At 39.8% G+C, this 22,066-nt stretch overlaps 1 protein-coding gene across 3 annotated transcripts in view; it reads left to right on the top strand.

Moving 5' to 3' along the window:
* MACROD2 (mono-ADP ribosylhydrolase 2) overlaps positions 1 to 20,261 on the top strand; it is a 1,390,378-nt gene extending 1,370,117 nt beyond the window's left edge. For all 3 annotated transcript variants that reach the window (XM_075064471.1, XM_075064469.1, XM_075064470.1), the window contains 3 exons: positions 8,466 to 8,552; positions 11,953 to 12,025; positions 16,318 to 20,261. In XM_075064471.1, the coding sequence (XP_074920572.1) occupies positions 8,466 to 8,552; positions 11,953 to 12,014 (149 nt within the window). In that variant the 3' untranslated portion in view covers positions 12,015 to 12,025; positions 16,318 to 20,261. The remainder of the gene's footprint in view (positions 1 to 8,465; positions 8,553 to 11,952; positions 12,026 to 16,317) is intronic.
* The last annotated feature ends 1,805 nt before the right edge of the window (positions 20,262 to 22,066 follow it).

Below are 22,066 nucleotides of genomic sequence, written 5' to 3'. Positions count from 1 at the left end.
TGTGCTTAGTGTGGCCGCGTGCGCTTGACTTTATACAATCTGTTTTACGAAACCGGTTTATGTAAAATCGGAGTAATCCCGTAGTGTAGACATACCCTAAATGTCAGCACACAGTGCTTTGGCTTTCAGATTCAGCTCCACACGCACAGACACACACAGCTGGCGCAGACACACACAGCTGGCATGATGCCTGCTGTAGTGTAGGTACAGGGAGCCTAATGACTAGCCAGCACACCAGAGGGTGAAGGTAAAAACATTCTGTTCCAATGCTAAGAAGCTGCTGTGTGAATGTCACTAGTCGTGACATCCTCAGCCTGGCATCAGGAGACAGCACTCGCCTTTTTCGAAGGAGAGATAAGCTAATGTCGCAGCAAGTTCAAACGCCTCTGAAATCTGCATGCTTTCCTTTCCTTTCATCCTGCAATGCCTAAGTGCTGAGTTTTTGATCAAGGTAAAACGCTCCCAATTAGCAGATCTTGAGGTTTGTCACTAATGAAGCTGCGCTGAGCAGCAATATGTAAATTTACACTGGTTCAGCTACTGTAGGTTTCCTGACCTATGGTTGGTGAGTGTAAGGGAGAGCATCTGTCCATAGAGTTTCTCAAAATTGTAACAAAAATGGTATTGGACTGTCCTCAGTCTCAGGGTACTACCAGTATTATGGTTGATGATATATATGTAGGTATATAAGTAGGTAGCGTGAATCTTCTGTGAGTTATCCTATTGGTCTGGTCAAAGAAATGTAGGTCACCAGGACGGGATGTATCAAACATGAGTCAAATTGAGCAAAATCACTCTAGCGGCATGGAGAGCTTCAATTTCTAAGCAAGGCAGTGTTTATAATGCTACTGAAAACAAAGCAGTAAACTAAGTACATGAAGGCTTGACAGTAACATTAGCAAACAGCCACAGTGAAATGACTGAAAAAAAATCAGCTCTGCCTATTTGCAAGAAGAAGAAAAACAGAATTGTTTTTGACAGACAAGACAATGCAGCTGGGGGTCAGAAGAGTTTGTCTTTTATTTATTTATTTATTTATTTATTTGCGGCTGTGGATGAAAAATTGTGCTGTTAGCTTTTAGCCAGAAGAATAAAGACCCCTTTTTTCAGTGTTCTACCTAATTAGGAGAAGTATATTTACGCCTAACGTTGTGATATTAAGTTTTATGTAATAGGTAGAGGGGAAACTGGGTCATTCAGGCTAAGTAGAACACAGATTTCATATTTTATATAAACAAAATTTGAGGTTTGAAAGCTGTTTCCAACAAGGATTGAAATGGGTAAGCTATTTCTAGAGCCGGGCAAATTATTCATAATAAATAATGAATTTTATCCTTTTTTTTTCCAATGTCCATGAACAGAATATGATATTTTTTCAGAATTACTGTTTTTATTACTCAAAAATATTGATCAGAGAGTTTGTGTGAATAATTCTGTGTCTTTTGCAACACCCAAGTAGATCCAATTACAGATAGAAACCTTGGTCTGTAGCTCATTACTGGGGCTGTCTGAATTCAGGAGAAAAATGGAGGTGTTTTTAAAAAAAAATTCCTGCATCACAACACAAATAGAATCATAAGGCTGGAAGGGACCTCGAGAGGTCATCTAGTCCAGTCCCCTGCACTCATGGCAGGACTAAGTGGTCCCCAACCTTTTTCGTCTGGCGGACGCCGAATGATGAGCCACCAAGGACTGTGGCTGGTGGACGAGCATCCACCAAAATGCCTCTGAGAAGCAGCAATGTCCATAGGTGTCGCAGCCAAAATGCCACCGACAAGCAGCATCATCCAGAGGTGTCGCCACCGAAATGCCGCTGAAAAACAGCAGCATTTTGGCGGCGACGCCTCTGGATGATGATGCTTCTCAGCAGCATTTCGGCGGATGCTCGTCTGCTGGACAGTACCCGGGCGCACATAGATGCCCCAGCGGGCGCCAGGTTGGGGACCACTGATCTAGACTATACCTGACAGATGTTTTTCTAACCTACTCTTAAAACTCTCCAATGATAGCTTTTGATTTTCATGCTGGAATAGACAATTAGTTAGGACACTCAGCTGGAATGTGGGAGACCCAGGTTCAAATCTCAGCTCTCCCTGATTCAGAGAAAGAAATTGAACCTGGATCTCTCACATCCATGACAAGCACCAGACTCTGGAATCAGTCTTAATCTTTCCTGTTTGAGCTGTTCCACTTTATGAGTAATTAAATATTAATTGGACCAAAGAGAGACTGACTCTATAATCCAGTACTTCGGGCAGGGGTTCTCAAACTGGGGGTTGGGACCCCTCTGGGGGTCACCAGGTTATTGCCTGGGGAGTTGCGAGCTGTCAGCCTCCACCCCAAGCCCTACTTTGCCTCCAGCATTTATAATGGTCTTAAATATAGTTAAAAGTGTTTTTAATTTATGGGGGGGGGGTCGCACTCAGAGGCTTGTTATTGAAAGGGGTCACCAGTACAAAAGTTTGAGAACCACTGACTTAGGGCAATCACCTGGGTTGTTGGAGACCCTGTTTCAAGTCACTGCTTCAAATCAGACAGAAAATGGGTTTGAAACTGAGTATCTCCCATGCCAACTGAGTACTCTAACCAACTGTCTATTCTGAGGTAGGTGTCTCTCCTTGACCAGAAATTCCATCCTGGGCCCTCAGGTCCTTTTGATGCATCAGAATTTTCCATTTTAAAAAATAGGAGTTTTGCCAACAAATTCCCAGTCAGTTCTGGTCATTAGTAAGTGTGCTTTTTGCAAATATTCAGGGTGAAATCATAGCCCCATTGCCCTTGATGTCAGAGGAACCAGATTTATACCACACTATTCAGAATTTTAATTGTGAGCTATTTAATTGGACAGGCAGGTAACATGGTGTATTTCTCTTGCCTGGTTGATTCCCATTGATCCCATGTTCTTATTGATAATTCATTATTACCAACTGCAAATTCACTTCCCCACAAGTATGCTGCAAAATATGTTTAAAATTTGCTGTTTCTGTCACCATATATGTCTTGAAACAACTTATCAATTGAAATGTTTATACAAAGGGACCTCAAAAAGGGAACTGAACACAGCTGTAGCAAATTTATTCAGAACTCTAAGTGATTATTGTAAACAGGGTTCACTCAGTTCTAGTTAACTTGTTCATCAGAACTGGTCAGGAATTTTCAACCAAATATTTTTTCATTGAAAAGTTCCAATTAGTCAAAACTGAAATCTTTTGTGGCAAAGAGTCAGTTTCCAACAAATTTCTTGACTCAAAAAAGTGTTAGAAAAAACGTTTCAGAATTATCAGAACATCCCATTTCAACATTCAACAAATGAAAAAGTCTGGCTTTTCAGCTTGAAACAACTTTTCTTTTAGAAATTTACGCTAATTAGAGTAAAAAATAAAATTAAAAATAATCAAAATTGAAACAAAATGTATCTGCGGACCTGAACTGGTTTCTCTTTTCTTTGTGATTCATGAACATTTTCAAGATTTTGACTTTTTGAAACAAATTGAAATCAGAATTCTGTGTTCGTAACATTATAACCTTTTCCGGTTTAAATCAGTGTGGTTTCATAAATTCAAATCTGTGCATCCTATTATTGCCATCTTTTCTCTTGTTCCCAAATTAGATGCCAAATAATTTCCTCAAAGTACCATTACCTTGGGACCCATACCTGCACAGCCACCTGATCCAGGTATTCCAGGAGTAGACAGAATTTAAGAAAGAGGAAGCAGGTGGATCCGGAAAAAGGGATGACACACACTGAAACACATAGGCCCTATCCCAAGCCCACCTCCTAATGCCTATCCATTGCCAGGGCTGCCAGTGTACATTGTCTGAATTTGGGAGGGGCAGGATGACAATGCTAAATTGGTGGCCATGTCAGGAGTTGGTCCAATTTCATCACCACATGAGTAAGCAGAGAGTATGGATGAGAAAGGAGCAAGCGTGTCTCTGAATATCTGCCTTGGATAATTGTTTAACAGGATCAGACATTTTTAAAAAACAATAGAAATGTGGAGGGGTTCATCTATTCAGTAAACGTGTACGAAATGTTTCTCCAGGAAGAAGGGCAGAGTTCTCATAATGGAGGAGCAGCCATTATGTTATTTCTTTGGTATCATAGTGGGGGCATTGATCTTGGAATTGTTTGTTTAATAACGTAAGCAATTTAAAAAAGTTTGATTTAATAAACTTAGTTCATGACCCTCTAATGAGCAGTGCATGGGTGCAAAGGTCCACCTGCATAGAGCTCTTTGCAGGATTGATGTTTCAATCAGTGATCTGAAATCCATTAGGAATTGTCTTAGTGATGTCAGTGGCGCTTGGATCACATCCATAATGTGTGAACAGTTGTCTTGACACTTCCTTAATTGATTTGATTTCATATTAAAGCATCCATGTAAATTTTCCTCCATGCATGATTTGAACAATATCCGTATAGCAAAGCTTTGATTAATTTTCAGCATAGCAGAAGCCAATTGAGCTATTGACATCTGGTAATAACAAGCTTCATGGGTTTCACTATATAATTGTCTGTAAGAATATATAGTTACCTAGTATCTTCAGTTGTATAGATGAAAAATTATGTATAGGTCATAATACTTTGGGAGAAGAGGTCTATTTACTCTTTTTCATTATTAGATTATCAAGAAAACATGAAAAATCAGCTGAAGTGTCTCTTTTTAGTACCCATACACTTGTAAAAACTATACTAATGGGTATTCTCCTTCATGCATCACATCTCCAGTTTAATTTAGTGAACTGCAGGTGAATTTAGGACTTCATCTATTCAAAAAAATAATTGTATTTAACTGCAGCTGCTTGGAGCTATTGACATATTGTAACTACAGAGAACATTTTAAAAAGAATACCCGTGGGATTTCCCAAGTTCTGAGAAAACATTTGCCTTATGTATTTAAAAGCTGGCTAGAGGCATTTTGCATACATCCTAGCATCCTTCCTGTGCTGTTTGCCTGACTTCATTTACTGCTTTCCTAGTCATATAACCAGCCTACAAAGAATTAGGATAATCTAGTCTGTCAGTAGTACAATTGGAAATGGTAATTGAAATTGAAAGTGGTATCTCCCAGGCTCCCTCCATTTTAGTATCTCTCATCTCCTGCTAGAAGCCCTGCAGTAGACCTTTTTGTTTGTGCTCTGAGCAGCAGCCATCAAACTGGGAAAGGGGAGAAAAACAACTGTGGAACAAATTGCTTGTCGAGGTGGTTCTTGTTTTGATCCGATTCAGCTGTTTATGTGAAATGGACTCATTTCTCTGTGGCACTCAGTTTTATTGCACATCAGGAAAGAAACCATTTGGAATAATACCTGTTCCAGAGGCATATCAGTATAATGAATGCTTACCTCTCTCTTTCTCTCTCTCTCTCTCTCTCTCTCTCNNNTCTCTCTCTCTCTCTCTCTCTCTCACACACACACACACACACACACACACACACACACACACACACACACTAGCAAGTTAGTTTGAACAAAATGAAGATTTACATTGCGTGTCACAGTCCTTTGGAAAACTTGCTGATCTAATAGACAGAGACTAGAGCCACTTTACAAGTCCTGCAGCAGAACTGCTGTATGTGTTAAAGGCTCTGAATTCCCGTTTACCTTTTCCTCTGTGAATTACTGGTTCCTAACCAGAGCCGTAACTAGGGATTTTTGCGCCCAAGGCAAGGGATGGGGCGGCACGTCCGGCTCTTCCCTCTTGGAGGGAAGGACCTGCCACTGAATTTCCACCGAAGAGCCGGATGTGCTGCCCCTCTCCCTTGCCGACGACCGGCGGCAATTCAGCAATGGGTCCCTCAGTCCCTCTCGGAGGGAAGGACTTGCTGCCAAATTGGCGCTGAAAGAGAGACTTTCTGCGCTCTTCACTCGCCTTGCCCTCATTACGGCACTGGTCCTAACATTGCTTCTGACAATGATTTTTACCACTGGCAATATAAAGCATGACCCAAATCTCCTTGAAAGATCTGTTGTGAAATAAGGAGGTGAAAGAGACAACAGGGAAATAGTTCTTGTGGGGTTTTATTATTACTATTTATTTGCTACTATTGCTCCTCTTTCCTCTGTCTCTCTCTGGGCCAAATCCTGCAAGATGCAGCGTGCCAGCTATGAGGTTCTGAATGCCCTCAACTCCCACTGGTTTCACCCATGCTGGACCAGGCCCTAATTAGCAAGATTTCCTTTTATTTAGCTCTGTCTTTTTCCCCGCACACAGCCAGTAATGCTGTATGCCTGCCAGCTACACAGGAGAATTTCTGAAATTCAAACAGAGAAACTTTTCTTCAGTGTAGTGAAGTCAGGCATGCTGGCTAGCTAATGGGAGTTCTTGGGAGAGAACCTGTGAACTTCACATAGACATCTTTAGTGCCTGACAATACTAGCACAACTAGATATCTCTAAATGTTATAGAAATTGGAGTCAAGGCATAGCCTGTCATATCATGTCTAGTTTATTTGATTAATAGACAGTCTTTTAAAGGAGGAAAAGTCTGATGCATGAAGCATCAACTGTCAGTCAGAATGTGTTGGTATTTAGCAGGGATCCCAAACACACACACGTCAGATGTTGGGGAAGTATCAATAGGAAACATCTGAAATCTCCACCTGATGCTTTGACTACAGAATGATTGTTTTCTGAGTTTTTGTTTTTAAGTAGCCCTTTCCATGAGCCGTTCAAAAATGGAGCAAGACCATATTAAGACCATTCAGTGTATCTGCATTGATCAAACAGTGCTTTCATGCTAATCCAAATTTCACATTGATTTTGTTGGAAGAAATTGGCTAGTGACTTTGAACGTGCACTTTCAGTCTTGCACTTGACAAATTCCTGGCAAAATATGTGTGTGCTTCAACATCAGAATGACATGGTTTTGTCCTTCATGAGTATCAAAGACAGAGATAGGTGAAGTGTGGGGGAAGTTTAGGCTCATTGGTGTATAACAAACCAAAAGGGGAAAACTTTATTTGCTATTCAGAATTCTCAGGAGAAGGCTTGACGTTTTAACATGCATACAAAGTTGTCACTTCAGGATTTCACTGACATGCAAATCATAAACTCGCAGCTGTTTACAGGCATTTAATTCATCTAGGAGAGGGGCTAATTTACACAACTATGAAGGAGGAGGAACTGCTAAAATTATGGTTCATTGAAGGGTTTTTAAGTCAAGAAGGATTCTTCCAAAGTAGTCAGTGACAGGTCAGTCATGGTCACTTAGATGCTGTCTGTTTCCCCATCCAAATGGCTAATTGAGTCTCTCCTTGTCAAGCTGCTTCTTGGTTGTGTTTTCTTGTTTTGTATTCTCTGCTTCATTGGATGTTGTTTTTGTGTTTATTCACAGTATCACCATAAATAGTGCAGTTAAGGCTACTTAAAAGATTAACATTGTCACTGCAGGCATTGCAGAGGAGACTAAAATCTCCATCACAATGCATTGTCTCTGGCAGGTACTATGGCAAAGCAAATTCATTGAAGCAATGTTAGTAGTACATACATGCCTATGGACAGAATAAACATATAATCTCAAAGCTCATAAATAGAAAAAAAACAACCCTCCCTAGACTTCTTTTGAGGGGGGGTGGGGGAGGGAGTGCTGTTTATATGACTCTAGAATGCTTTCTCTGTCTCCGTTGTTGAAGAGATAAATTGTTCCCACTGAAAAGTGTTCCATTTTGAAATGTTTCAATCCTTGGTACACTTTGGTATCTCAAAATAACTACCAAATTCTCTCAATTACTTAGCAACCAATCTTTTGAAATCTTATAATTTAACCACAGGGTAGGTATGATGAGCTTTATAGTTGCCACCAAATACCAAAGTGCCATAGTGGAAATTAACTAAAAATTGGTCTCTCAGCAACACTAACCAGTAGAATTTGGAAAGAGCCATGAATGGAATAACATAAGCAATTTGTCTATGTTTTTCATTTATACTATTTCTGGGAGATTGAATCTGAGCTTCCAGACAAGCCTGAGGCAGAAGAGATAAAAATGTTGAGCTCCAGCCATAAAATACATTTTTGTACATTTCAATTCTAGGTTGTATATGACTATTCAGTGTGAATGAACTCTTAGTGTATCTATTTTTACTCAGCTAGATAGAGAAACATTAAATGTATGATTAGGTCCCCATCCTACACTGCCTTTTATGAATAGAAGGGGTCCTTCAAAAATGATCAGAAAAGAATGGCAAGGAGGCAAAATCGCACATTATGCTGTGGTTTTAACAATCCCACTTTTAAAATAGGAGCACAGATCTATATAGACTTTTAAGCTATTCCTTTAAACCATGTCCTCTCCCTACTTCCCCTGCCCTTTTCTTTAATGGCTACCACTACGGAACATCAGAGTCTATACAGCTAATAGCATATCAATGGATTATAAAAAAAAAATGCAATATTGAATCTGAGAATTATACATTAATCAGATAGTGTACATGTTGTTTTCCCCTTTTTGGCATTTTTCTAGGAGCAGCACACGGGAAAGGGAAGCTATCTGCAGAGGCAATGGCAGTTGAAAATCCGTGTGACACAGAAAACATTTCAAGTAATGATGGTATGGTTATTTGGTGTTTTAATATCACACAAAACAAGTCTAGCATGCTGACTAAATAGATGGAACTAGTAGGGATGCCTATCTAAGGTGTGTGTGTGTGTGAAAATGGCTCCTTTTTAAAAATAAATTGTGAAGTGTCTAATGTTTCTTGTCCCATTGCTTCACAAAATTCAAAACATATAAAGATTTTAGCAGCATTCTAGCTCTTAGGTTTTGTAATTTCAGGTACAATTCCACAGTGATAAGTGCTTTATAAATGCTGACATTTTAGGATATACAGATCAGATGGCTTTCAATATTGGCTCATCCAAAGGGCCATTTTCAGCAGCTTACTAAGAGGTTATGGATGTTGGTTTCCAGCCATTATTCGCTTACTCACTCTTTTCACTGCTTTAATAATGTGGTGACCATTCCATTCCTTTTATTTAATTTTTTTTTAAACCCTGCACCTTCATTTACTGACACAATAGGAATAAGAGAAAGATGAAAAGATACCTTAGGAAATTCCAAAACCAACAACTTCGTTTCAAAGTTTCAGTTTTGTTTCAGTTTTCCTGTCACACCATTTGCAAAAGCCAAGCAATTAAAAGCAAGGAAATGAACAGTTAATGACATCACAAATTTTACACCATCCATATAAAGAACATAAGCAAGTTACTCTCAAGTGAAAAGAAATGACTATTTTGTCACAACAGAACAACCTTACTCTGGCCATAAATAAATGCACCGCTTCCTTAATAATCTGGGAATATAAGTAAAAAAATATAAAAAGGATTAAATATTTATTAGAAAATATCTGAAGAAACTAATGATGTTTGGAATTAGAGGCTTAATTCAACACCTTTCTTTCGTTGGTAATCTGGGAATATAACACAAAAATCTTTCTAAAAAAAAAAACCAAAAAACCCACCACCAATAACAGGTTTCTCTTCCTGCCCTTTTATCCATCTTCTCTATTTAGATTATAAACTGTCACTCCTAACTAGTCGCCCTGTATCAAATAGTTTCATTTTTTGTGAGAGGGTGCCCCACCTCCGAGGCACACTATCATAGCCAATGGCGCCTGCCGTGCTTTCAGTAATGTGGGTTGTATGCTTGGTTATTCTGAAGCTTTTCCTCTCCTCTGACTGGGAATGCATTCACTTCTCCAGCTAGGGGGAAATCTTCCTCTAGTAATGTTGAGAGCTACGAAGGAGCCCGCTGCTGGAGGGAGAAGTGTTAGTGACTCAGAGGAGTGGCCCAAATCACAAAAATTTAAAGGGACAGTTCTGGAGAAACTGTACAGAGAAACACTAGGGAAATTCCCATCTTCATTTTTTTTTAAATCCCTTTCCCAGTTGATGTTCATTAAGTTTGTGTTCAACTTGACTGAAATTCTCAACTTGCCCTATGATGCTGAGCCTCAGACTTACGAGGTGCTCCTTTTCAGACGTAGAACAAAACACCCTAGGCCCTTAACCTATCCCCTCTATGACACTTGTAAGGTTATGTTATTGTGGTATGACCCATTGATTGTTTTAGAAGCTCTCCAACCCTGGGTGAAATCCTGGCCCTATTAAAGTCCACCACAAAATTCCCAGTAATTTCAAGGGTACAGGGTTAGCACTCTTCCTGTTACAGCAGGGCTTACTAGCACCACTGCAGGAACACACTTCAATAAGATTTATGGGTGCTTGGCACTTCTCAGGACTTGCTCCTGCATTAGTACATCCACTGCATCCTCTTTGTCCAGGGGATTGACAATGTCTACTTCTGGCAGAGAACCTTCAGTCAAGACTGCTGCCTGGAAGTGAAGTTAATTTACAGCTTCTGAACTGTCTCCATGCAGGGCTTTGTTTTTCTCACTGGTGGGTATTCTGTGCCCCAAGTGAAGCCCTGTGGACTGTACTGCATTGTAATCCTTGAGTCCTTGTTTCAATCTTCAGTCTAGCTCTAGGAGCATTGGAAGGGACTGTCGTTAAAGCCTGCAGTGCTGCTCCATAATTGCCCAAAAGGGTTGCTGATAAATGTGAAGTATATCTCCCCATCAGCATCCCCAAGCCCCCCGCCCCCGTATTCCCCCACATCTAAGCAGGATTACACTGTCCACAGGGAGATGATTCGCTGCTTGTCATAGGATTAAAAATGAAGACAGGCTTACTGGTTTTTGATGCTTTGGTCTGATATAACTAAACATCCATTTAATTAAAAATGAAATGAATTAAATTTCACAAGTCTAGAATATGAACTAGGTCTTTTGGTATTCTCAGAAAAACAACCACATTAAAGTGGCTGACATTTTGAGGTTTTTGGAAAAGCTGCTACTGCACATGCACGACTGTCTTCCTTAATGTTTTTTATTATGCATTCCATTTCTGCTATGCAAAAGCCTATTAAGAATAATCCACAAACCATAGCTAAACACATGTTGCATGATTTCTCCATAATCTGGAGTGGATACTTTTCCTATTACACATTCATTCCATACACCAAAGGAGCTATTACTGTGTCTGTTCTGAATACGCATGATGAATCATTCACAAATAACTCATCAAAATCCTACCAGGTGTATTGACGTGATATTGAGGATAAGGAGGTTCACACACACATAGAAGCAGAACATTTTTTCCTTTTTGCTCATTTTTCAGAACTTTCATTTGGATGCTAAAGTTTTCCCAGAGAGACTCCAACTATCAGCAATGGATGCACAAAAGTGCCCATACCAAACACTTAAATACTACCATAAAAATAAACTACAAAAATGGGTTTGCCATAAAGAGTCTCAATAAAACTCACAAAAATAAAGCAGTTCCGAACAAAGGCTGAGAGTGCATGTTGAAATCATCCCATTTTATTTAAGTATAGCTAGGACCTCATGAACAAATCTCCTGTGCCATATGTTCTGTAATTCCTTTGACACTACAGAGAGAGTGAGACAGCCGTCCTTTTGAATTATACCTTGTTTTTTATATTTAATGAAAAGTGTATGATGCCTTTTATTATTTAATGTTACATTAATTGAAGCATAAAAATGTGAGATCAGCATTTAATTGTGATATAATTAGCAATGGATCCAAATTCTAAATTTCAGGTCAGAATCCAGACCCAAACTTTCCCCAAAGTTTGAGGTGTTCAAATCCAAGATTTTTGTTTGGGCTATTATAGAGACTGTGAAAATTCAGATCTAGACCAAAAGTCTGGGGGAAATCTAGATTCAGAGGTTCTGTAATAATTTTGATGGGTATTTATTACACTGTTCATAATCTACATTAAATAATGAAACCATTAAGAAGATCTTATATAAGAGAAAGCTACAAAGACTTACAGCAAAGATATTTTAGTGCTCTATTCCCTTAGGTTAGCTATTACTTGCCAGGATGAACTTGACCGAAGTTTGACAACTTTATTGTTTTGTTTTCAGCTGAAATGAATAGTCAGGTTGAAAGTATAAATGAACATTCAGAAATGCAGCCAGAAGATTAACAAATAGGTAAGTCTCCTATGACCCAGTGTTTCACTGCAAGTATGTACAACCATGCAGATTCCATTTGAAAAAAAGATCTGTTGTATTAATGGCCCAAAGGTGTAAACATGACCCAATCACTGTCTAACATTAAACAGTGTTAAACAAGGTCTGGAATTTGGTGTAACAGGGACCTCAGTCTGCTTAGTACCATGGCAAACACACCATTAAAAATCTTTTAAACCTTTTACTAAAGATATAGAAAAGAAGGAAAAACAGTTAAAGCATTTGAAATGCAAAGCATTAAATAAGGCTTTCATTTTAACAAGATTTTGTGTTCCTTTAGTTGGAGAGACCTTTCAGAAGGAAACACACACACCTTGTTTGACAGTCCCTTAGATGGTATCAAAGATGGCAATAATGGTTCTATTGGGGAAAAGAGCAGCAATTAATTGAGATGAGCTGGAGCTGCTGCTGCTGCTGTTGCTGTTAAAGTCCAATCCCGTTTCATCCCAGGTGGCAGTTGGGATTCAGCTGGAGCTGGTAGGGAGGGTATGTCATCTGGGTCCATCTCTGTGGCCTGGTCTGGTCAGGACGTCCCTCAGGATTAGGATGAAAAAGCTCCAATGTGATACCAAGGGGGGTAGCAGCCATGCTTGCTCCAGCAGCCTCTCTCTGTTCTTCTATATTCTCCTCACAAAGTCTCTTTCAGGACCCAAAAAGGGAGTGGTGGATTAGGCTAATATTAGACAGACAAATTTTGGTTCATTAATTTCCAGTTCCACATCTTGTGTTTTTTCTAAAAATTATTTTAACATAGTCCTTTAACTACATCATTAGGTCCTTTCGTTTAGTTTTTCTGTCTCCTTTTCATACCTTTCCCCATCAACGTTTATTATAATAGATTATTTTGACACGTTATGAACTTTTCATCCCAAAATTAGGGACTTTGCCTTACATAGGCAACTATTACATCCGTTCACCTCCTTCCCCTCCCCCCCCCCCCCAAAAAAAAGGGTCTGGTCACCTTAATTAGAATATACAGAATTAGAAAAAGCAACACGTGGGAGAAGTATTAATTATGTGACATTAATTGTCATATAAATAATATAAAAGCATTCTGCAACTGTAATGTATTTAGACTGTATGGTCTCAGATCAGCAGAACCCAGATAGCAGCACTATTAGCAATGGAAGAGTAACTGAGTGAATGTTTTTTTGTCATTGTTTAGGAAAATGAAAAGCAATTTTATACTTGTGGGAATTAAGTTCAGTTCTCTGATATCTGTATTCTGGGAACAACAGGTTTGTGTCATGAGGCTTTTATGCCCTTGGCTCTACACTGCCTAACGTCACTTCTAACTAGACTGCTGTAAAACAAGGATGAAGTCAGTTGGCTTTCTTTTTGAGCTTCACTGCTTTATATACTGAATGATGGTGCCATTGCACGAGTGCACAATTGTTATTGCAGCAGAAATGCAAAAGAATAGTTATGTTCATAGACAATAAACAATCTGACTCCTCGATAAAAACGAGTAATCTGCTAGAGATAAAAAGTCCCCGACACACCCCAATTATAAAAGAAAATGTTGGTCCCTGCTGAAGATATGCAGTTCAAAAGCATTAATACACACCTTTCTCCCTGTATAGGGCTATTATCAGATGCCAATATCATATACAGCAAGATGTGTTATTTATGCTCGTAATGGGATTTCATGTAGCTCAAGACCAAATATAGAAGCTTTACAACAGCAGCAGCTGTGTCACAGAGATTTAAAAAGCAAGGTCTTATTACTGTGTATACCCCTTTGTCCTTGTCAGTATATTGACAATATGCTGCCATGTTGCATGAGAGAGTGAAATATGGCTGATGGGATCCCCATTAAAAAGTAGTGCAGCAGAAGTAAAAAAAACACCTTAACAATCGAAGAATTACTTTTGCAGTTCTCCCTTTCTTTTCCACCCTTTTTTAGCTTCTGATTATGCATTCTGTTAACAAGCTTACCATTTAAAAATAGATTAAAGGGCTAATACCGTCATTGATTTTAAAAATATGTTTATCAGCTAGAACTACTTTTACATAAATGGAAAGAAATTTGTTTTCTCACTAAAATTAGTACATGCATATGTTTTGGGATGCGATCTTTAAACTCTGCTCTATGAAAGTGAAGCTCACATGAATAATACAGTATTTAGCATTCACGTAATTAATTTTCTCAATTCCAGTGTGAGGGGTACTGCAGTACTGCCCCCATTTTACAGAGAAGAAAACTGAGTCAGAGGGGTGAAGTGACTTGCCCAGTCTCTGTAGTATTTTAATGACAGATCCAGGATTAAAACTAAGGCATGAATTACATTCAGCTGTTTGCTCAGTCCCCCAAACCATACTGCCCCTCTGCTTTAATTGCAAGCTACCAGGTCCACACAGAGAAGAATTGATCATCTTGTTAAACTTTAAAGGTTCTGCGCTCTCTAGGATCTTTAGGACCAAGCAGATCTCTTTGGGACAGTGGTTTACTGTTGTTTCAAGATTGTTCTATACGCTATTCCCAAAATGCACATCAAAAATCCCTAAGAACTCTATCGTGATTACTATGCCCTTGATGTCAACAAACGTAAGACACATTATTCAGCATTTTGTTTTAAAAAATGAAAACTGTGCTCTAGGAATTATTTGGGAGGAGTTCTGTGGCCTGGGGATGTCAGACTAGATGAGCACCAGCATCCCTTATAGCCTTGGAATCTGTGGAATTTTTGAATTTCTAATCACTGTTACAACACAATAGTGCCAGCCACCAGCACCGTTAAAGCATACAGGTACGCTTGGGACTACACCCATAACGCTGCCGTGGTTGGTTCCTGCCCACTCTGTTGCTACTAGTGCCAAAACCACGGCTGCTTCATGCCTTTGTGTTTTAGCTCTGTTTGAGGATTGTGTTATCAAAAACTTCCATGGCACTGGCACAAGGAATTCATTCTGCAGTGCTTACAATGACAGGTGGGAAATTTATGCGGAAAAAAAAATGTTACTTTTTTAAATGAATGTAAACCACTACATACATTTGCAGCTCTGTGGGCTATGACCTGAGGGGGAGAGTGGAATGAGGTGCTGGCTTTGTGGCTGAAAGGTGTGTCTTTGTGTGGTCAGTTGTAGTTCAGTGTATCACTGACAGATACAAGATGAGAGAGTAGGAGGAAGCGTCCTTGTAGGTCCTGGGTATTGCAGAATGGAGAAAAGAAAAGGTTCGGCTGCTCCTTACCTGTTTGCTTTCAGTGCCATGGAAGAAACTTGCTATCTTTGACTCTCTAGTGCAGTCGTTCTCAACCTGTTTGCCATTGTGGGTCACATATGCAGCCCACAATGTGTTATATGGGCCGCATCCAATCCCAGGGCGCCCAGAGGATTCAGGGGGTCTGGGGTCTGGGGCCCCCCACTGCCAAATTGATACCGAAGACCCGGCACTTCGGTGGCGGGTCCCGGGACAGAAGGACACCCTGTCGCGGGTCTTCGAGGCACTTCAGCGGCTGGAGGTCCTTCCACTCCGGGACCCGCCGCCAAAGTTCCAGAGTGGAAGAAGCTTCGGGGGCCCGGGCCCCTCAAGAGTTTTCCGGGGCCCCGGGAGCAAGTGAAGGACCCCGCTCCAAGGGCCCTGAAAAACTCTCGTGGGGGCCCCTGAGGAGCCCAAGGCCTGGGGTAAATCGCCCCACTTGCCCCCACCTCTGGCCGACCCTGTCCAATCCTACCTGTACGGCCCTGAGGTTGTCACATCAGCTGCAGCTGGGGGCTGATTGGGCCACAAGCAGCCCACAGGCCGCAGGTTGAGAACCACTGCTCTAGTGCAATAAATATGGAAAGGCAGGAAGAGGCCATCAGTCCTATCCAGAGATTTGAAAGAGGTCATTGCTAAACAGGATCAGGCCAATGGTCCACTTAGTCTAATATCTTCTGAGTTAGCGTTTTTATGGAGCAGTGGGTACCAAAAGTGCTTCAGATACTAATTTCATATACAGACGATGGCCTGAAAGCATGATTTAGTAATTAGCTCATAGAACAGTAGCAAGTATTAAACTAGTCAGGTCTTTCTGCATGATGATAGCACTCTGCCTGCCTGTGTGTTTATAAAGCCCTGTCCACACATGTGATGCTATAAAAATAATAGTATCTTATTTTAATGATGTTACATGCCTCCAATGTTTTGCACGTGTCTTTGGCAACAGAGACATTAGGAAACTGTATTAAAAAGACCCAGCTAGCCATTTGGGTCCCTGAAAACTTTTGATTTTGATTGAATGAACTGTATCGTTTTTTCTCTCCCCATCACAGAGGAACAAGGTGAGAGAAGAGAACAATGGGGTGAAACGTGAACGGCAGTCATTAGCATTGTATGGCATCATTCTAACTATCGGCAGAAAGCGCATCGGAAGGTGCCCCATGGGATGGGAGGGGCAGGGAAATAAGGGAAAATGAATCTTTGTTTTAATTCCTCTTAATTCTCAATTGCATTTTGTTCTGTAAACCTGGTTTTTCTGAAAAAGCTTCCCTACTTTGGTCATGATGTCCCACTTCAAACAATCTTTTGCATTGTCCTGGCAATTAGAATAACGTCTAAGTCCTGTGTAATATTGGAGATGCTTATTTCCCCCCCCCTTCACGAGCCTCTGAATCTCATTTCCCAATGAGGGCACATCATCCAAGCACCTGGTGGGAATGGGATTTTTTTGCATTCTCTGGGATAAATTTGGGGATTTGGTTTGAGGACGTGGACTGCCACAAAGCATCATAAACCACAGAACACTGTGTATCTTAGGAATTTTAAGAACAGCTGTTCCAAACTGTCACTATATTGATAGTGAAGTTATTGCACAGTGCCCACCTCCAGCAACATCAGTTAGGAATTCCTGACTGCAAGTGCCAGTGCAAAATAGTTAGAGCTTTTAGAACAAAGACCCCTGCCACTATAGAGATAGTCAAAGAGCGAGGAGGAGTGTTTCCTAGTGCACAGTAGACTCCAACCTATGCTTCACACTATAAGCTTGGAAATCTGGATGCTTCAGGGTGTCGTATTGCTGTATTGTATTCTCACTGGGAGAATGGAGACATCTATTGCTCATTGCTGATCTCTTTAAATCTTGAGTATGATTAGCATATCCTTTGCATTGTAGCTGATCATAGCACAGCGTGTGATGCAAAGTAATGCCACGTGACCTAATGCAGTTAGTGCATCAATTCTCTTCTCTGCTAGTGAATTTGCACTTTTAAAAGTAAATAATTATTTTAAGTGGGTACTTAAAGTACCTGTAGGCAACTAACATTTTGCACAGCCTGTGAGTAATGGAGGATAACAGGCATTCTGCATCCAGCACGTCTTTAAATCTAGTTTATGGCTTTAACAAATTCACTGTACCTTGTGTCAGCCCTCATTATATTTTCTACTGCGTATGCATGATTTTTAAAAATGCAATTAACAGTTATTTGGCTAAGAATGTTTTACCGTATGTCATTTGTTCTGCCAGCAAGTGCTGCATTCAGAAAAGAGGGCTATGTACATTTTTTCAACAGTACTGTAAAAGAAATTGATACACAAGACTGAAGGAACGCACAGCATGTGTCCAGGGTTTGATGTTCTGCAAAATATAACAATGTTAAAAACAATTAGAGCTTTTTTCTTTTCTTTCTTCCCAAGATTCTGGTTTTGCTTGAATGTGTACATTCTTTCCCCCAGTCCTGAAATGATTACTGATTGGCTTGCAAAAAATAAAAAATAAATAAAGGGAAAGGAGATTGAAATGTATTGGCACTATTCTGATCAATGCATTTGTGCCAAATTCACATTGATATAACTATGAGCTCTATATGTATATAAACAGTTTGACTGCTGCTGGCATTTGCAGGTTGATTAGAAATAATGACGAGACAAACCAGGATCTAAAACAAGACCCCCAGATTTGTCTGTGGGAGTGTGGCCACTAGCAGTGCCTGACATCTTCCAATAAACTGCTTTTATGTACCTCTATCATTGGAGCCACTTGATGAGCCCAGGGGGGAGGAGGAGGGCATTGTCTGCAGTCACTTCTTGTGGCATTGTTAGGGAACATGGGGCGGGGGCTTCCAAGGCTTTTGGATTTCTGTTTGGAGGCTAGAAGATATTTCACTTTGAGCATGATCAGTTTTTAAAGAAACTAGGTTTCAGATGTAATTAATCCTGTTAGTTCCTGTTAAAACAGTGCCAGGATTGTACTATATGTGCTATGCTGGGTCAGAAAGCATTTTGGACATCCCTTCCTCTACCCTTAGACGCTTCTATGCCTCTTCCTTTTCCATTCCTGTTAGCTTGACCAAAGGTGTCTTCGGGGCCCAACATGGACCCAGCCCTAAATGTTATTTTCCTTCTGTCCCTGTATTTGTGTTTGGCTGGTTCCAATTGCAGCAGTCAAAGGACTGGCAGATTGTGTATGATGCACATACACTATGTTTCATTATCAAATGATTTCTCTTTAAATAGCCTGTCATCATAGAACTGATGCTATCTCTGGGGGGAAAGATAATGTTAATAATGTTAATCCTCCATTTGTGTGTTCTCTTTAAAAAGGCAAAGATTGAAGGGCTCCCGTTGTTTGTCAAGCTAGGGAAACTCCTCCATAAAGCATTTGGAAAGTCAATTGGTGTGAGCTTTCTAAAGCCTGGTGGGAAACTGTCTGGGCCAAATCTTCAGCTAATTTAAATGGTCACAGCTCCACTGAGTGTGGCTGAGGTAGGACAATATCCACAAGTCATGGATCTGGTCCTAAGTATTTAATTCTGAAGCTGTACGTGTCTGACTGTCACAGTCTTCCATGTACAACACTAGAGAACGGCAGGCTGCTGCTAGCTAGTATCCTGTGCCCCTCAAACATTAGTGAGACTCAGGCTCATCAAGGAGCAGAGAAGGAAGATCAATGCGAGCGACTGATTAAAGAGGGGTGTTCAAAAATATACAGAGAGACAAGCCAATCCTTAAACTCCTTGGCAATACTGACTGATATTACAAATAATTAACTCCAAACAGATTTCAGGTTAGAGGTTCTCCTTATAACCCGTGACGGTAAGTTAATTGCTACCGTCGTTTAACCTTGGTTCTCTTTAACAGCAGTGATTCTTTGAAGCTGTGGAACTTTTGCCTGAGGACTCTGCAGCAAGCGTGAAGCACAGGCAGGAAGTGTAGAGTAAGAAAATATACGAGTTGGTTAAATCTTAACAGTCCCATTTTCAGTCATGAGTGTGTAGCTTGGTTTCCTTGCTTCTTTGTTCATGTGGCTTTGGGGTTGCATTTGTTTAGGATTTTTTAATTAAAAAAAATTAATAAAATGATGTGTTAGGCAATATGATTCTGAGCTCTTTGGTTATTACTGGACTGGTGCACCCTGAATGCAGCCACTATTGATTTTGCTGGAGCTACAGAAGTAGAGAGTAGGATCTGTAGAATAAATATCAGAAATGGATTAATGCCACTATAACAGGGGTTTTGGTTAACAACTAAAATTTTATCACAGTATGTTCTGTGTAGAAAACAGAACCCCTAAATAAGTGGGTTTTGCATCCAAGTATTAGCATATACTTTCAATGTTCCAGTTGAAAAAAGTGCTTATTCTACAATTAGGAGCAGCAATCTATTTTTCCTCCAGCTAGTGATTGCTGTGATGGTGGACAAGTTTCCTTTCATACAGGCTTACAAAGGAGATGTCTGAGACACTGTCTGTAATATTGGGTCACATATTATTCACTACAGCTAACTGTAAATCTTTCTATGACGCACTGAAAAGCCTCTTTGTGAATTAACACTGTTCTGCTTTATGCATTTGATTAAAAAAGATATTTCTCTATATGCCGTGCATGTCTGCTTTGCTTTTAAAATTACAAAGTTAGCAGAATATGTTGGATATATTTTCTTGGGGAATAGGGGTTTTTATCATATGATTCATCAAGGATTTGCCTTACCCTGACATTTGTGATATAAAGGAAAGTCAGAAAAATGTAATTTTCTTGATCAAAAATATGTTTTTACTTAAATGCAAATAAATGTAGTCTGTTGCTTGCAAAATATATGGTATAGTGGCTAAATAGGTTAACACGTCTCTTTTGTTAATCTGAGATTTACATGCTGAATTTGCTTATGAATCTGTTATTTTTTCTTTTGTCTGTGCCATACATTTGAAAACTTAAACTAATGATGCCTTCATACTACAATGTTTGTTAAAGCAAAATGTTAATAAAAGTTGTTCTGAGGAGAAGACTGCATTGCTTGTGTTTTTCTAACTTTGCTGATTATGGAACAGTCAATTTTGTGATTAATACTGTTCATTTCAGATTTTGAATCTGGTTGTAAGTATGCACTTCAGATTCCTCATTTAAATATATCCGTTATCTGCTAGCTATTTCTTATAAGAAAACGATAAAGCTGAAGGATTTTATTTTTGGAAGACAATAATTGGCAGTGATTTAAAAGCTTTTCAGCTTAAAGGGGGAAAGGTTGATCAGTATAATCATATTACTAAACTAGAGACTTTATAAAAATCCTGGCTGATATACTGATCCTGATTCTCTGTCACTCTGCACCTTATGTAGTTGTTTACATCAAATCAAAGTGGAAAAGTGCTGCAAAATCATAATGGTAACATTTCACACTCATTTTGCACTAGTGCAAATGTTAACACAAAATACAGAGTAATGGAGAATCAGGCCTATTGTGTGGTGGGGGGGCAAGATTTTAATCATTGACTAGTGATTTTATAAGAGCGCTAGTTTTCAACATTTTCTTAAAATCAGACCATTTTAAGGTGTCTGAAGCTGGGCACCAAAATCACTACTCAAGTGTAGAGAAGAGAATGGAAAACAAAAGAATACTTGATAGTGTGATATAAATCTTTTATTGGCCTGATTGGCACCTTCATGTATTCTATATGCCACATATTTTACAGAAAAGAACTACTATAGAAATGTTTTAGAGAGGGAATGTTTATTGTTGTTGGTATTTTTTCTACCTCTCCACCCATAAGCATTGGCTGAGTAACAAGCAGTCAAACTATATACAGTAGTTTGCTGAGATATAGTTTTCAATGCATAAATGTCATTGTTTCAATGGCCAGAAACGTCCAAATCTAGAAGGACGCAGCATCGTTATGAAGTTTGAAAGCCTGTCTTTCCAGTGATCTAAACGAAATGTTATGAAGTCATATTTTTGAAGAAAAAAAAAGAAAAAAGAGGTTAAATCCATTATTCATGAAGGACCAAAAATCATTCATCCCATATCTTTGGCAGGTTGGGAGAGAAGCTCCACTTTTGGAAAAGTAAGAAGGAAACATTCCTCTAGCAAGGTAATTAAAAAGAAAAATGGCAGATATTTAAAGCTGCTTAGAGGTTTGGAACATTACAAGGTCTTCCAGTGGAGACGGATTGCTGGGCAGAGCCAGATGAGACAGGGAGACACGTATGGTAAATGCACTTTATCACATATCTGCAGTTTATTATGCGAGTTTGCAATTTGTCTCAAGCTGCCACCTCCACACAGATTATGTTGACATAGGGAGGTGGCAGAATAAATGTGGCTGGGCTAGTACGTTTCCATGGCAGTTTTGTAAGACTGATATTCAAAATGTTGACAATGGAGTTCTCTAAGGGAATGTCTATAGTTTCCGGGGATTGATGCTGCAGCAATCAATGTACTGGGTGTCGATCTAGCGGGTCTAGTGAAGACCTGCTAAATCGACCACAGATTGCTTTCCCATTGACTCCGGTAGTCCACCGGAATGAGAAGAGTAAGGGAAATCGATGGGAGAGCGCAGTAAATTGACCTTAACTACGTTGAATCCAGCTATATTATTCTCATAGCTGGAGTTATGTAACTTACATTGACTTACCCCTGTAGTGTAGACAAGGCCTAAGTGTTTGCAGACTACTGAATGTCAAAGGTGAGGTGCTAAGGTCCAGACCCTCAAAGGTATTGGCACCTAACTCCAGAGCCATCCCTTGGGTATGGTGAATCAGGGTGACTGCTCTGGACCCCCTGCTTTGGGGGGGCCGAGTGGGTGAGGAGGTG

This window comes from Chelonoidis abingdonii, chromosome 3 (assembly GCF_003597395.2).
Source record: "Chelonoidis abingdonii isolate Lonesome George chromosome 3, CheloAbing_2.0, whole genome shotgun sequence".
Taxonomy (NCBI): Eukaryota; Metazoa; Chordata; order Testudines; family Testudinidae; genus Chelonoidis; species Chelonoidis abingdonii.
This window is presented reverse-complemented; position numbering and strand designations above follow the sequence as displayed.